This window comes from Choloepus didactylus, chromosome 5 (genome assembly GCF_015220235.1).
Source record: "Choloepus didactylus isolate mChoDid1 chromosome 5, mChoDid1.pri, whole genome shotgun sequence".
NCBI classification, from domain to species: Eukaryota; Metazoa; Chordata; class Mammalia; order Pilosa; family Megalonychidae; genus Choloepus; species Choloepus didactylus.
The window spans coordinates 153,949,184-153,965,050 of NC_051311.1; the positions used below are offsets into that span (position 1 = coordinate 153,949,184).

The window sequence follows — 15,867 nt, forward strand, 5'->3', positions numbered from 1 at the left end:
CTAAGGGTGATGCTGAGGGAGCCCTGAGGTGGGCAAATAAACCAGATTCATTATCAGAGAGAAAGCCCTGCGCATGCCAGGTGGAGGTTCCCCACCTTTGCGACAAGGCCCTTCGCACTTTTTACATTTGCGGACGCCATCTTCCTCCACTTCATAGCTGTCAGGTCCACAGGAGCGGACGCACGAGCCGTGATCTGTCACCACATAGTTATCTGAGGAAGAAACAATGAGAGGAGGTGGTGAAAGTGGAACCAGGTGTTCCCGGGCCCCACACAGACGCTCTCACATGCTACAGTAAAGAGTTGATGAAAAGGGCCCATAATCCTTTGTGTTTTTTTTGTAAACTTTAAGGGCTGAGAATGAAAGATGGCAAACAGAAAAGGAAATCGAGTTCAAGAGTTTAATAGCATTTGAGACTGTACTATGGAGAAATAAAGATATTTCATCACAGGCAGGGGATAGACGTTTTGGGGAGGAAATATTGTGTGTTCCCACTAGCTTAAAGCACCTTTTGGCAACTCACATTTTCTTTAGGTTCTGTCTTTTGAACTTACAGCTAAAGCTTGAGTATTTATTAAAAAGTATGTCAACCTCAACAAAGACCACACTTTTCCACTGTGGCTGCCATATTTGAGATTACATTCAATTCTCCTGACAGATATGTGTTCCCTTTCACTGGTGCTTTTCAGATCTGACAATAATTCCCTTTAGCTAACTGGTTCAGCATCACAGCCAGATACCTCCATCCTTTTCCCTGCCTCACTCACCCTTACAGTAATTTATCTGCTTTAATATTAACTTCCACTTTATTTTTGTAGGAAATCTACATGTTCATTTTGATTTTTCCAATGAGATCCTTAAAAATGTTCAATAGACAGTAGATTTTTCTAGTGTGAATTGTGTTTTTTGTTTTCTATTGATGTCTCTATTAGGTTCTTTTGTTTTTCCATGGATTTTTAAGTTCTTTCTATAAGTCCTATAATATCAACACCATAACTGCGGCAAATTTTTCTTTATACTAGTTTTCCACATGTTGTGCATTGCCTTATCATTATATTGATTTATTATTTTTTCTGTACAGAATTAAAATTTCTTTACATACACAAACCTGGTAGGGCAAATCTTCCCCTCATAATTGTTCATTTAAAATTTTTTCTTAGCTAATCTCATCTATTAGAAATCAAGATTTTATTTTTTTTCTACAGCTCTTGAATTAGCTAACCCTGCACTTTCTTTGCTAGGAATTCATCATGTCACCGTTTCCCTTAACTCTATAGCCACCACTAGAATGCAAAGACAAACAAACAAAACTAAACCCAAGTGATATGCAAAACTATGTGATGATACTGTGAGCCAGTTACTGTATACTTTGGATGGCTTGTGTGGTGAGTAAATACATCTCAATAAAGTTGAAAAGAAAAAAAATCAATGAACCAAAAACTCTGCACTACCCCTAAGAGGCATAATTTCCACCGGAATTTTAAATGCTCGAGACGGCATGTCTCCTGACATCCTCTCTAATTTAGTGTCCTGTTAAATAAACGCCTGGTCCAAGAGTGAAACAGTGTAATGGTCCAGTGGACCATGGCTTGCTGCCAATCAGGCAACTGGATATCCCGGCCTACTGCAGCTGGACGTGAACTTCAGTGGGTGGAGCAACAGGTGTTTTTGTTCTGCAAGGCAGCCTGGCCACTGCCGGCATAGAACCAATGTTGAGGACGACTTGGCTCTGTGAACAGAACATCATGCACCTTACCACCTTGCTTTGTATACCAGGCAGCTCACCCCAGCACTCTGGATGTTCACTGTCCTACCTGCCTGTCCACAAGGCAAATCCAAGCACTTATCAGCAGAAGAGACCCAAGGACTACCCCAGACGAGCATCCTCCAGGGTTCCAGGGGGAGACAAAATAGGAAACTGATGCTTGATAAATCTAAAGGTTTTGCATGCAATGAACTCACGTGGGCATTTCTTCACACACGTGGCGCCAAAGCTGTATTTGCCCTCTGGGTTCACATCCATCTGGTATGTGGTGGGGTTGTACAGCATCAGGGGCGGGCAGGTGTCCTTGCACGTGGCTTCATCTCGGAACTTGCGGCAGGCCTGTTGTGGGAGGGATGGCAAGCGGCTGGGTCACACCAGGCAAGGATGCTGGGTGCCCAGGACAAATGGCACACAGTGTGGTTTTTCCTTTCTAATGCTCACAGAGCAGTTCTTATTTTTTTTTTTTTATTGTGGTAGAACATATGTAACATAACATTTCCCATTTTAACCACTCTCAATTATACAATTCAGTGTTGTCAATTACATTCATGCTATTGTGCCACCATCACCACCATCCATCACCCCAAACAAACTCTGCACCCGTTAAGTATTACCTCCCCATTCTCTACCCTAAATGTCTCCCCTCATAGCCTCTAATCAACTTTCTGTCTCTATGAATTTGCATATTCACGTAGCTCACGGTTCTTAATGTTCAGGTGTTCCATTAGAGGGGGAAAGTCTAGGCAAGTTCTTTCAGTAGAGTCACAAAGACCCTTCTCTTAAAAGTATGTTTTTTGTTTTTTTTTTAAAATATACAGCCCTTTCAAGACAATTTATGATCAGAGAAAATACTTCTTTCTTTGTTATTAATTTACAGAACTGTGAAGAAGTTCACACTTCTAGTAGTTAACCCTAGAGTAAATTTAGTTTTAAGACTCAGTTTATCAATGGGCTTCCCTTATAAAGAAATTTGAGGATGCATTTGATAATTTATTTATCGATTATGAAAGGTGCAGTGCAAAAAGGTCCAGATGGAATACCATGGGGGATCTTCCTAAGAATCTCATGTACACTCTCTCCCCTCGAGCTGTGCATTAGAATCTATCCAGACTGACAGAATCAGAATCCCTGGGGTAGGGTCCAGGCCCTGGAATTTAAAAATCTTTCCCTCTCTGAAACCAGAGTCTCCACCAGCTTCAGGATTGAGAGGCTTCCTGTGGGCTAAGCCATGCAGAGCCACTGGATTCAATCCTAGGGTGGAGCAGGTACCTCACTGCACTTGGGGAGGACCCCTTGGATCTGGTGCCAACTCCAGGGTTCATATCCAGTAGCCCTGGGGGTCCCAGGACTTCCAGGGGGCTCGTGATCTGAGATGCATCCTACATGCAGTGCCCACAGCCCCGGAAGGGGCACCCAAAGCTTTGTGTGCTAGAGCTTCCTGCAATAACAGGAACAAAAATGAGTCCTCCCAGGCCCCTTGGGAGGGTGCAACTCAGGAGGCACCTGAGGGATGGTGGAAAGAGCAGAGGGATTAGTGACAGAAGACCCACAGGTAGTTCCAGCCAAGCCACTGTCAATCAGTGGGCTCTGAACTGGTCTATTAACCAATGTGTCCATCTATATTTTGGGGAATCGTACAGTTTCAACTCTGCAGATTTGTAATGAGAAGAAAGCAAAACAATAAATATTGTGATGTCACCGATGATGGTGGTGGTGGTCCAACAATAAACATTAATGACAAATAACATGTATTTAGCGTTTGATCTATGCTAAGCTCCTTGGATATCACATGTATTACATCATATAGATCCCATAAAAAATACTCTATTATCCCCAATTATGAGATGAGGAAATTGAGGCACAGAGAGGTTAATAATTTCCCCAAGGTCACACAGTAGGTCATGGAGGCGGCACAATAAAAAATACTCTCACCTGGCAAAGTTAAATATCCATGTCTATTGCTACAAAAAGGTAGTTAACTGCTTCCATAGCAAGCCCTTGAGATTTATCTTGGGGGCCAGAGAGGGCTGGTGGGGGGGTGGGGGTGGGAAGTGCAGCAGGTAGGCTGCACAAACACCCTGGCTCATCTTACCAGGCAGTCACTCTCCCGGGGGCCTGTGCAGCCGGCCGCACACTGGTTGTGGCAGCAGTCGCTGGGGGACCTGCCCCGGCAGCGCTTTGAACACTGCTGGGCACAGATGGTTTGGGTCACTGAAAAAGAGCAGAGATGTTCCATCAGCTCAAGAGTGAGTGGAGGAGGGAAAGCTCATTCCTAGGGTTGGAGGCCACTGGGCACTTGCAGACAGTTGACAAAAAAGTGGAAAAAAGGACAGATTCAGTATGCTGCAGCTCATTAAAGTACGCCAACATTCAAGGTTCAGCCAAATGAAATAAAATCTTTGCCTTTCCTCATTGCACCTTTTTTACCCCCTTCCTATTTAGTTAGGAGAATCGTCTGGATCAAGTCTCGATCTAAATAACCGATACAGGTTATGAGGTAAATAATCAGATACTAGATATGATGGAGCGTTTGAGTAAAACGGAAAGCACTACAAATAAGAAAAGTACCTGTCAGAAAGTAGTGTTTAAATAAAAGCACATAACAGCAATGTCACAATTAAAAGTAATGCAGACAGTTTTCAAGAGTCCACGTCCCCAGGTTTTTTAGACACTGAGAATCCGGAGCCAGACAACCATGCAGATATAAATTAACCTTTCTCGCCTAAAGTGGGATTTAGCCGGAAAATCCCTCTTGCTAAACATTGTTCATGCTCCTATGTAGGTGGGAACCAGAGAGAGAAAACAAGAAGTCTGGTGACTCATGTAAACAAAGACAAGTCTTCCTTTCCCTGGAAAATCTGCTAAGCATATTGCTCAGAAAAGAATGACTGGTGGCTGCCTTCCACTTATTTATGACAGCCTGAGGTGCCAAAAATAGCCTTCACTGGATTAACCGCATGCAGTGAGATTTGCAAGACTGTCATTCACATCACTGTAAACATCTGTCCTTATAATCAAGAACAAGTTTTGAGTCTTCAAAGGGAAAACAAATCCAATCACCTAAGTAACAGGTCTATTTGAAACTCTGCTCACTGACTTACGTTTTTGGCAGTTTTCCTCTCCTGCACCCCAACAGCTTCCATTGGGACAGCTTGGATCACACTTTTGGCCTAAAATATAAAATAGGGAAATTTCATATCTCAGTGAAAGGAAACTGATGAGGAGAAACTGACGACACCATTCCTAACTGTCTGTACAGATGAACATTCTAGAAATAAAGTAGAGTTTTCAAATGTCTTATTCTCTCTTGGTTGGTTAGTTGGTGTGTAGGATGATTGAAAAGACCCGTATAAGAAAAAAAAAAGATGAACCGAAGAACCTTGTCCTCCTTTTATTTACATTTCAGCTGTAGAAATGGAGGCAGAGAGTAATTATTGATTTGTCACAGGCCATGTAAGCTGGGATCCGAACTGAACTCAAGGTTCTGGATTTCCAGTTTGCTGGGTATGGTGAATTTTCCAGTGTCTTCCACAAAAATCTTAAGGGTGTCTTATCTGGTTGATCTTCTGATGTGCAACCATTATAGATCAGTCCTGAGTTACATGACTGGTTACTCATCCTACTTTGTTGGGGTCTGACATTAAATCTTTGCCTGACCCTATTGTTTGTAAACAAAATTTCCTGGACTCCAAATCAAGGTGAAAATGTTAATGGTGTGGATTTTGTCGATTATCTAAAACCTCAGCCATTGATTTGCAGGCTACTGTATGGAAATATTTGTAATTGATCAATTAATATTTGTGGGTTTCATACTTGATGAATTACAAATTACAGCTACAAAGTTGTTTTTTTTTTAAATTTTTTATTTTGTAATATGTTCAAGGACAGTTACAAAAGTAATTCAAACTCTATAGAGAAAACTCCAACACACTCCCATCCCCCTAGATACCCACAGCCACCAGATTCAACATTTTGCCACGTTCCATATATTCTATCTATCCATCAGCCTATCAGTCTATCGATCTATCTACCTACCTACCTACCTATCTGTCTATTTACCAATCCATTTTATGAACACTTGAGTGTAGGCTGTATTCATCATGCTACTTCAACATGTAGTACCGCCATGCACATTTCCTAAGAACAAGGATATTCACTTATATAACAACCTTAAGTGCAGTTATCAAGTTCAAGAAATCTAACGTGGATGCAAATCTTACGGTAAATATTCTGATTTTTTCATACGTCTCAATAATGTCCCTTTGATCCTCCTCACCTCCATTGTTTGATTCCACCAGGATCATGGATTGCCTTTAACTGTCATTTTCTCTTTAGTTTTTTTTTTAAAATAAATTGTGAGAACATATATACAACATAAATCTTCCTATCACAACCACTCCCAAGCATACATTCAGTGAGATTAATCACATTCACAATGTTACAGTACCCTCACCACCTTCCATTACTTAATCTTTCCCATCTCCCACACGGAAACCCTACACCCATTTTGCATTAACTCCCACCTCTTAATTTCTATCTCTGGGAATTTGCATAATCTCATATTTTCTTTGTAGTTACCATGGGACTTAAATTTAACATCCTAAACCTACAACAATCCTGTTTGCTTTGATACCAACTTAACTTCAAGGTATATACAAACTATAATCCTATACACTCCCCAACTTTATGTAGTCCTTGTTCCTAATCGCACATTTCTATACTATGAGTCATAAAACCACTGATTTCTCATTATATTTTATGCATTTGCCTTTTAGATCCTGAAGGAAGTAAAAAGTGGAATCACAAACTAAAAATACAATAGTACAGGCATTTCTATTTACCCCTGTTGTTACCCTCACGAGAGATCTTTATTTCTTCCTGTGGCTTCAATCTATTATCCATTGTCCTTTCCTTTCAACCTGCAGAACTCTTTTTAGCATTTCTTTTAGAACTGGTCTAGTGGTGACAAACTCCCCGAGTTTTTGTTTTATCTCAGAAGGTCTTAGTCCCTTGCCAGATATAGAATTCTTGGTTGGCAGTTTTTGCTTTCAGTGCTTTACTTTATCATCACACTGCCCTCGTGCCTCCACGGTTTCTAATGAGAAATCAGCACTTAAATCTTACTGAGGCTTCTTTGCTTCTCTTGCAGCTTTCAGAATTCTCTTTATCTTTGGCATTTGATAGTTTGATTACAATAATCCTCAGTCTGGGTCCATTTCTGTTTAACCCATTTGGAGTTTGTTGAATGGCTTGAATGTGTAGATTCATGTCTTTTGTTAAAGTTGCAAAGTTTTCAGCCATTATTTCCTTGAATATTCTCTCTGCTCCTTTCTCTCTTTCTTCTCTTTGGAAGATTCCTGCCACGTGTATATTTGTACACTTGATGGGTTCCACAGGTTCCTCAGGCTCATTCTTTCTTCCTTCTGCTCCCCAGACTGGATGATTTCAATTGTCTATTTTCGTGTTTACTGATTCTTTCTTCTGCCAGCTCCAATCTTCTGTTAAATGCGTCTAGGGAATTTTTAATTTCTGTTCTGTGGTCTTCAGCTCTGTTTGGTTCCTTTTCATAATTTCCATCTTTCTATTGATATTCTCTTGTGTTCATCTATTATTTTTCTTTAACTCTTTAAGCATATTTAGGACCAACATTTAAAGTTTTTGCCTGGAATGCCCCAGGTCTGGTCCTCCTTACTGATGGTTTCTAATGTTTTAATCTTCTCCTTTGCCTGGACCATCATTTCCCATTTCTTTGTATATTTTTTGACTTTTGCTAGAACATTTGCTAGAATTTAGACTCTGAGGGGTCTGGTACTTAAGGTGATAACCAGCTAGTGTTAGGATAGACCATTCCTTGAATGTCAAGGGCTGATCCAAAAAAGAAAAAGAAGGAAAAAAAGGAAAAACTTTCCCCAGCCTTTGCAGATTGACCTGTGCAAGTGCTCTTTTTCTGGGCTTATCTACACCAGGTGTCTAGAGGATAGCTCCAGGCTGAAGTACAGGGGCCTCCCTCCTAATCCTTTCTGGGCATGCATCTTGTCTGTGTGGCCCTGGGAATTTCCCCAATTACATGGATAAGAATGTCCCCTCTTTCCTCCTTGCTGTCTGGGCTCTGCACTGTCTGTCCCACAGCCAGCAGGATGTGCTGGGGCACATTATCTAACCTTTCCCAATCTCAGATCCCTTGTTGATAAAATACTTATTTTATCTCATGGGGTTTTTTGGTTAAATGATATAAGGTACTCAGAAGCACTGTGTGGCCTGCAGAGCACTAGGTAAAGGTGTGGGATTTCTCTCTTCTGCAAGGCCCGGTGGTAGATTTCTAAACTCACCATTAGTGAGGGAAGTAACAAGGAATATATACATGTCAGGTGGATGGTGATTTTGTACTTTCTGATACATATGACTAACCTAATATACCTAGTTCCTTTAAAAAAACTTTAATTGTTTAGTTACTTTGATTTTTCTCAAATAGTTAAATAATTCCAGAACAATTTCTTGAATAATGTATTCTTCCTGCTTTCATTTGAAATGTCACTTCTTTATGGATTAGTTAGGCTGATCTGCTTGTCTATTCTTAAAACAGTACTATACTCTACACTTTACAGATGTGCAATATTTGATATTGTTATTGCAGAAGCCTGTCTAGCATTCTTCTTTTCCAACTTTTTTTTTTTTTTTTGGTGGGTCTTTCCCATGGTTGTGGTGGTATTCAGTGTTGGAGGTGACCATTTTGGTGTTGTTTGATCTGATTCACAGCAAAGCCATATTAGCCTCAAAATCTTTCAAGGAGTATCAGTTTCTTTTTTTTTTTTTTTAATAAATGTGCACAATTTAACGTCCTCATAGACCAACAGGTGATTGAGGAAATGCTAACCTTGATCTTATGGATAATAAAAAATCTTGTATTTTAAAATAAAGCTTTCAGTTTCTTGCAAACACGGTAGGTGCCAAGCTGGGTATCTGGCAGAATAATATAAAACAAAGGGGCTCTCATGGACCATGTTGGAAATTCATGATAGCTCCAAACTCTCTGAGACCAGAAACCAAATATGCTACTGCACTGGTTTAGGGAAACAGAGAAGCAGGAAATGGTGACTAGCTTTTACTTTAAAGGATTATAAGACCAGGGAGACCAAGATGAGGGTGCTTGATAAGAGTTAGCAAGTGTTTCCCACACAGTGTTGGCAACCAGGCCAGGGCTTTGAAGCTGACCTGCTGCCTGGTCTACTTTCCAGAATGTACTCTCACAGAGACTGAGGATAGGGCTCCCTCCCTGTCCCTGTATTCCCTTCTGCCTGAGGCTCTGCGTGGGAAAGTCAACAACACCAGGAGGGCAGAGTTCAGCCCCAGATTTCAGGAGGGTCTGGGGGCCACTTTCAGGCTTGGTGCCAAGTTAACAAATGCAGAAAAGTTTGGCAGATGTTCACCAGGAAGGATGGGAAAAGCCTACGGGTGCCAAGGACTGACAGGCTCTGACTCTCCCTGCCCTGCAAGCACCAGGTTCTTCTCAATGTCCATCTCAGGGCTTAGGTGCTGGCAAACCACAATACTGTCCACCACAAAATCAGATTTTTCCCTCCCTCTTAAATAAATGCTCTTCTACTCCTCAGATAATTTATTTATGACTTATTTGTGTTTTAGGTTAATGTGTCCTAGAAAAGATGTCAGACATCCCTTCTCTCACTCCACCTCCACTTTCAGTTTTATGCCACCAAAGGAACTGGAGGCAGAGTTTGTAGGATACTTACAACTGGCCAGATTGTTCTGAAAGTCTACTGACATATTGCTCAGAAAGTCACTGTGGACAATGTCCCGCCACTGGACAGTCTCCACGTTGCAGAGGACAGGGTTGTTGCTGAATCTCACAGCACCAAGCAGGATTTCTGCAAGACAAAGGAACCCACGGTAAGGAAAAAGTAGGTAGCCACAACTTTCCATTTTTCTTTAAACTATTATGAAGTGTGTAAGTATTTCTTTACATTGGACATTCTGCTAAAAAAGATGCAGTGTATAAAGGACAGCCCCATGACTAGGGAAGTTTGGTGTAGGCAAATGAGAAATCTGTTGATGATAGTGCCATGGGGGAAGTTAAGATGTCCCTTGAATGGGACCTTGAATAACAATTAGAATTTGGAAATACAAGAGAGAGGGAAGAGACCAGTCTAGGCAATGGGCATGGCATAAATCGCAGTGTGGAAGGAAGGGAGTGGACAGTAAGTTGGTGATTCCAGGGTAGGCTGGCCCAGGCTGGACTGGAGTGATGCCATGGAGTGGAAGGGCAGGTAGAGCAGGACAGGTGGGTGGCAACCAGAAGCGCTGTAGACTCTGAACACCAGCATAAGGTGGTGAGACTTAACCCGACATGCTGCAAGGGGCCTTGGAGGATTTTCGGTGGAGAAAAGGTAACAAGTGTGCCATTGGGTAAAAAGAATCTGTAATTATGGAGAATATTGCTAGCCATGAGTCATGAGTAGATGTGGCGATGGTACAGAGTGGAGGAGGGAAAACAAAGGACATAAAAGACACTACAGTTATTTCAAAGGAAGAATGGATAGGGTGTGAAAAATCAGGGATGATAAAGAGTCAAGCCTGAGCAAGAGGAGAACTGCATCAATGAAGTTGAACAAAAACATTTACTGAACAACGTACATGTACAAAACATTTTAGCAAGGGCTGCAGGGTCTACAAAAGCGAATCAGACTTTTGCTTACATGGGGGAAAGGGGCGGGAAGGAGGGAAGTGGTGGGGTGGGGAAGGGTGAGGACAGACGTCACCTTGTACACAAAGACCACAGATACACACTGGAGGGCAGTAGGACAAGGCCAGACCCTTGCATGGGCTGTGTACTGTGCTAACTGGTACCTCAGTTGATCTGCACAGTGGTTCAATGACTATCTGTAATTTCAATATGACAAAAATCAATTTAGATACAGTAAACAATGCCCAGAATCCCACAGGCAGGGACTGTGTGTACCACGTGTACAAGTACCAACATGGAAAAGGAGGTCAGTTAGGATGGTGGAAAGAGAAGATTTCCCAGAACACTGACAGGCACATATCTTAGAGGAATAGCGGTGAGGACATTGCAGGTGGACAGCAGCAGACCCCGAGCGGAGGCACGGTGGGCGAACAGGATGTTTATTCAGCGGATGGTGGAGAATGAAGGAAGAGCAGGAGCAAGGCTGGGAGCACAGAAAAGGCCAAACTGCAGAGATTTGGATGCCAAACGGAGAAGACTATGTAAAATCAGAGATGACAGCAGGGCAGTCCGGTGAAAACATTAATTAGGGAGCCAGAGCCAAGTGGATGAAGCTCTGGCACAAGGTCAGAACTGGAAATGCAGGCAGAATAGGGATGTCAAGGCTGCTGGGACAATTAGCAGAACAGATCAGGGTGCCAAGAGCTTTTAAAGTTGGAAGCGTTGAAGATGGAGCCCTACAGAACACCTACAATTCACAATTGTGAGAAGGGAAAGGGGACAGCAGGTGAAGGAGAATTCAGTGGCCACGGCCAAAGCAGCTTAGAAGACTAGTCAATTGTTATTTTTACTTTCACCATTTAAGGAATGCTTACTACGTGACAGGCACTGGGTTAGCGAATAATGAACAGTACCGTATTAAATAATCTGGATGGCTACAACCTCAACCTTGGTTGTAAAAGATAATAATAGCAACAACAACAGAAATAGCTCCTGAGCACTTTACCTACAGCAATTCATTTAATTTTCTCAAGAGCTCTTGGAGGTATGATAAGCATTATTATCCACATTTTTGAAGATGAGCAACCTGAGCCACAGGGGTGTTAAATCACATACTCAGAGGTTCTATGGCTGGTAGGCGATGGAGTCAGGGCTGGACGGAAACCAGACAGTCTGGCTCCAGGGTCTGCGCTCATCCATGGGCTGCCTCTCACTGTGATACAGTTGTGAGGCAAGATAGGAAGATAGAAACCCACTGCATGCATATAACAGGCCATTACACAGAAGGCCTGTATAACATAAGTTTGTGTTAGCATAAACACGGGAACGTGCACATGCATGCCCTGAGCAGTTAAAGTGGCGGGTGGGAATTCTTAGGGAAGTTTCAGAGAATGGCAGAAGCAAGGGGCCACACTAGAGGGGAGCGCCCAGCTGGATCTGTTCTCGTCTTTGGAGGTAAGGGTCAGATCTCAGCATCGCCATACCTGTGATTGGCACCCAATCACTTCCAAACATGGAATGACTCTGCTATGTATCCGCTCCTTTAATCACATCCTTGCCTGGTCTGCAGAGCACATGGGGAAGGGTGAGGACTCTGGGGACAGAGATGTGAGGGCTGTACCTGGCCTTTCTACCATTCCATTGACTAGTTTGGGACCTTGAGAGACCCTGTCACCATTTCTTTAAATGGTGGTGTATAATATCTGCTCTGGAAATGAAGCTATCTATTAAACATGCTTGACATCAAACCTGCCACAGAGCAAGTGCTTAATAACTGCTAGCTTCTTTTTTTTTTTAAATCAACTTGCCTTCTTTTCTATCATCTTCCATAGTTTCTTCTCATAAGGACACTCACCATATCCTACTCATGAAAATTCAGACTTCTCCCTTAAGACCTGCACTCCCTGTCCTTCCTCAAATGTGGGTTGCTTTTTAATGTATGTCTCTTATCCCAAGGCCCAAGTAATAAGGTTGACAGTTTATTTTCTCCTTGTGCATGAAAGCTCTCCATTCCATGCTGGGTCATCTGGTCATTCTCTTGTCCCCAGAATCTTTACTGTTTCTTACTAACTCTCTGGAGATTGTTCTATGTTCGTGGAAGAGCTGGTCCCTGACTTAGATCTCCCAACCCCATTCTATCATCCACCCTCCTCTTGGTAACCTTGACCTGCTTATATCTGATACGCAACTCACACTCAATGTATGTGTACTTGACGAATGAAAGTCTTCTGCAAGGTGGGATTACAGAAAGTGACAAGTGCACAGGAAGAAGGGGGAAGTCTCTCTCTGCATTTACACCCCCCCCTCCCCGGAGGATGTCAAGGGTGCCCTCACCCTGTAAGTTTCGCATGGGCAGGTCTCTCAGTCCAGTTTTATTTGTACCATAGTTGGATAAGACCGCGAGGGCATAGGTGTTTTCATAGAGCACATTTCCTCTGATGATCTGCAAGTTTTCCAAAGGAATCCTCTCCACAGTGTTGAGGGCGATAAGGACATAGCCTGCAACCTCCTGGATGGTCTGAGGAGATAAAAAGTGACTAGGTTATTTCTCTTCTGAGGAACTCAAGAATGCAAGGTCTAAATGCGTCAGAGAGCCCAAGACACCTAATGTGAGTGTTCTACAGATGCAAAGCCTGCAGATGATAACAACTGAGGAAACAGGAAGCAAGTGGATTTACCATAGTCCCTAAATTTTAGTGTCTTGAAATCTGCTGCTATTAACAAAGACCTATGTGATTATTTAGAGATGCTGTCTCTTGTTTTACTTGGTGTTCAAACCCTCAGATGAAAATGGAACAATTTTATTAGTTATTTTGTATCTATCTTGTATGCTTTCTTATTTCAAAAAAATACAAGGCTAGAAGAAGGTCAAGCAAATCCAAAATTCAACTGCCACCAATTTCTGAAGCTCAGGAGAGGCTACTATTAAAAATTCTGGAGTATTGTGAACTGTTTGTTAAACTCTTGGTAGCATGAAATCAGCCATGCTGGGAGTATTTATACCAAGGAAATTGGCAAACACTACAAACCAGGGCTTGTTTTTCATAACAGCCAGTTTTGTGGCACACCACTGTAACAGAGAAATTAAGAATTAACAAATGCTTATGATTACTGAATCATCATATAGATGTTTTTTTCTTTCTCTGTTGTAGAATAGGCAGAAGTTAATATCTGAAATTACTCAACCAGTCTCAGCCCTGTGTATATTTACATTGTGATGGTTATTCTAGGCTGCTCCCAGACCTGTGTATACTTACCAATGTAATGGTCATTCTAGCTTAGTCTCAGCCCTATTTACAGTTACTATTGTAATGGTTATTCTAGCTAAGTCTCACCCCTGTTTACAGTTGCTATTGTAATGGTTATTCTAGTATAACCATGGTTATTCTAGCATAGTCTCAGCCCTGTGTATCCTTACTATTGTAATGGTCATTGTAGCTTAGTCTCAGCCCTATTTACAGTTACTATTGTAATGGTCATTGTAGCTTAGTCTCAGCCCTATTTACAGTTACTATTGTAATGGTTATTCTAGCTTAGTCTCAGCCCTGTTTACAGTTGCCATTGTACTGGTTATTCTAGTATAACCATGGTTATTCTAGTATAGTCTCAGCCCTGTGTATGTTTACTATTGTAATGGTCATTCTAGCTTAGTCTCAACCCTGTTTACAGTTACTATTTTAATGGTTATTCTTCCCTAGTCTTAGCCCTGTTTATACTTGATATTGTAATGGTTACAACTCCATCTCCCCTTGTTTGAATCCATAAAAACCCTGAATTCCTTAGACTAGGTAAGACAGATTTTTGGGCTGGTGAGCCATCTGGTCTCCTATTTTGTGCAATAAATCCTTTCTTTGAAACCCTGGGGTCATGGGTTGGCTGTTATGCACAACAGGCAGAGAGCCCTGCATTTGTTTGGTATCACCACTGTCTGAAGCAATGCTTAAGGGATTAATATCAGTGTCTATGAGGATACTGGAATGCCAGATTAGCCTATTTCTCTTTGATATTCTTTTCCATCTATAACTTGGCACTTGCTGGTAATGTGGCCTTCACATAAAATGCTCAATTATAGTTTCCTAGAACTCATAATTGCTATAGCAAAAGCATGTACATTTGAAGTTAAATTCTTCTTATGTTTACCTCTATCATATTTGGGTAGGACAATCAAATTCATTGAACTAACCTTTAAGAAGGAAAGGTCATAATTCCTCTGCACATACGTAATTTCCAAATTCCCAAGGACCACTTCACAGTTATTGAACATCCTCTGGAGGCTCAAAAAGTGGTCTTCAAAAGTGCCCAACTGGGTGAGCTTGTTACTTGTGCCTTGGCAAACTGGATAAAAGAAAAAAAAAAAAAACCACATACACATGAAATGTCAAATAAACTAGAAAAACTAAAATAAAACAATATGCATGGATATCAATAACTTTCTTAGCATTAGTGATCAAAAGGCACTTCAAGGCAAAATGTGGTAAAGGATGTATATTTTAAGTTTGTACAGGTGCAGTTTATAGTAAGGGATAGCTCATTCCTCTAATACATGGAATTATATCAAAATACCCCAAAACATTAAATATTCAAAGGGAAATTGGTGAAAATTCTGCAAAAGTCATTAAGACAAGATAAGTTGATTAGAGTTCCAGTAGACAAGAATTAAAATGCACAGGGCATTTAAGTAGTGTAATTGCAAGGTAGAGTTAATAACTATATAATGAACTTCACAAAGAGATAGCATGTCACATTATTGTGTGTCTAAAGAACACTTACAAACATAACAGATGCTAGAGGATATTTTCTGACCATAACATTGTAAAACGTGAAATCAATGACAAAAGTGTACATTAAAAACCCCAACTGGCAGGAGATTAAAACTATTCTACACAACTGAGGAATAAGTCAAAAGATCTAATTATGGAATATGCAGATATTTGCCAAAATGCAACATAAAATTTAAAAACATGCTTTGCTAGTGAGATCCCAATGTTGTTTGGTCACACTGCTTGGTAATCCACCCAACATGGGTGTAGGTACAATTGCTTGCATTACCCTCCAGTACAGTCTGGGCACTCTTCAATCCTAATGTTTCAAGATGTCAAATTCAATCCAAGAAACCATGTATGTTAGGTGACCAGGCTCGACTATAGAATACACTTGGAGAGTCTATATTTATAAGCATAGTATTACAGCAAACTTGTAGCTCTTGGAAACGCATGTTTAGGCAAGTATAACAAAACAAAGAAGTTTGGGGCTTTTGAAGCAGGGAGCTTGTTACAAACTTATCATGAGAGTGAAGAAATAATGGCCTCTGGCTTTGGGTTAGATTCAACTACGGTGAGAGGTTCTTCCTTGTTTGTCTGTAAAGGAGCTACTGCAATCCCAAGTGATCGGGTGGTAGGACAAG

General features: G+C 41.3%; 1 protein-coding gene across 4 annotated transcripts in view; it reads right to left on the reverse strand.

The window, feature by feature from the left end:
- The window catches only part of EGFR (epidermal growth factor receptor), a 234,815-nt gene that overhangs the window by 75,910 nt on the left and 143,038 nt on the right, over positions 1-15,867 (reverse strand). For all 4 annotated transcript variants that reach the window (XM_037837162.1, XM_037837161.1, XM_037837163.1 and 1 more), the window contains exons 2-8: positions 14,647-14,798; positions 12,798-12,981; positions 9,514-9,648; positions 4,867-4,935; positions 3,858-3,976; positions 1,963-2,104; positions 96-212 (exon numbers count right to left, since the gene is read on the reverse strand). In XM_037837162.1, coding sequence (XP_037693090.1) covers positions 96-212; positions 1,963-2,104; positions 3,858-3,976; positions 4,867-4,935; positions 9,514-9,648; positions 12,798-12,981; positions 14,647-14,798 — 918 coding nt within the window. The remainder of the gene's footprint in view (positions 1-95; positions 213-1,962; positions 2,105-3,857; positions 3,977-4,866; positions 4,936-9,513; positions 9,649-12,797; positions 12,982-14,646; positions 14,799-15,867) is intronic.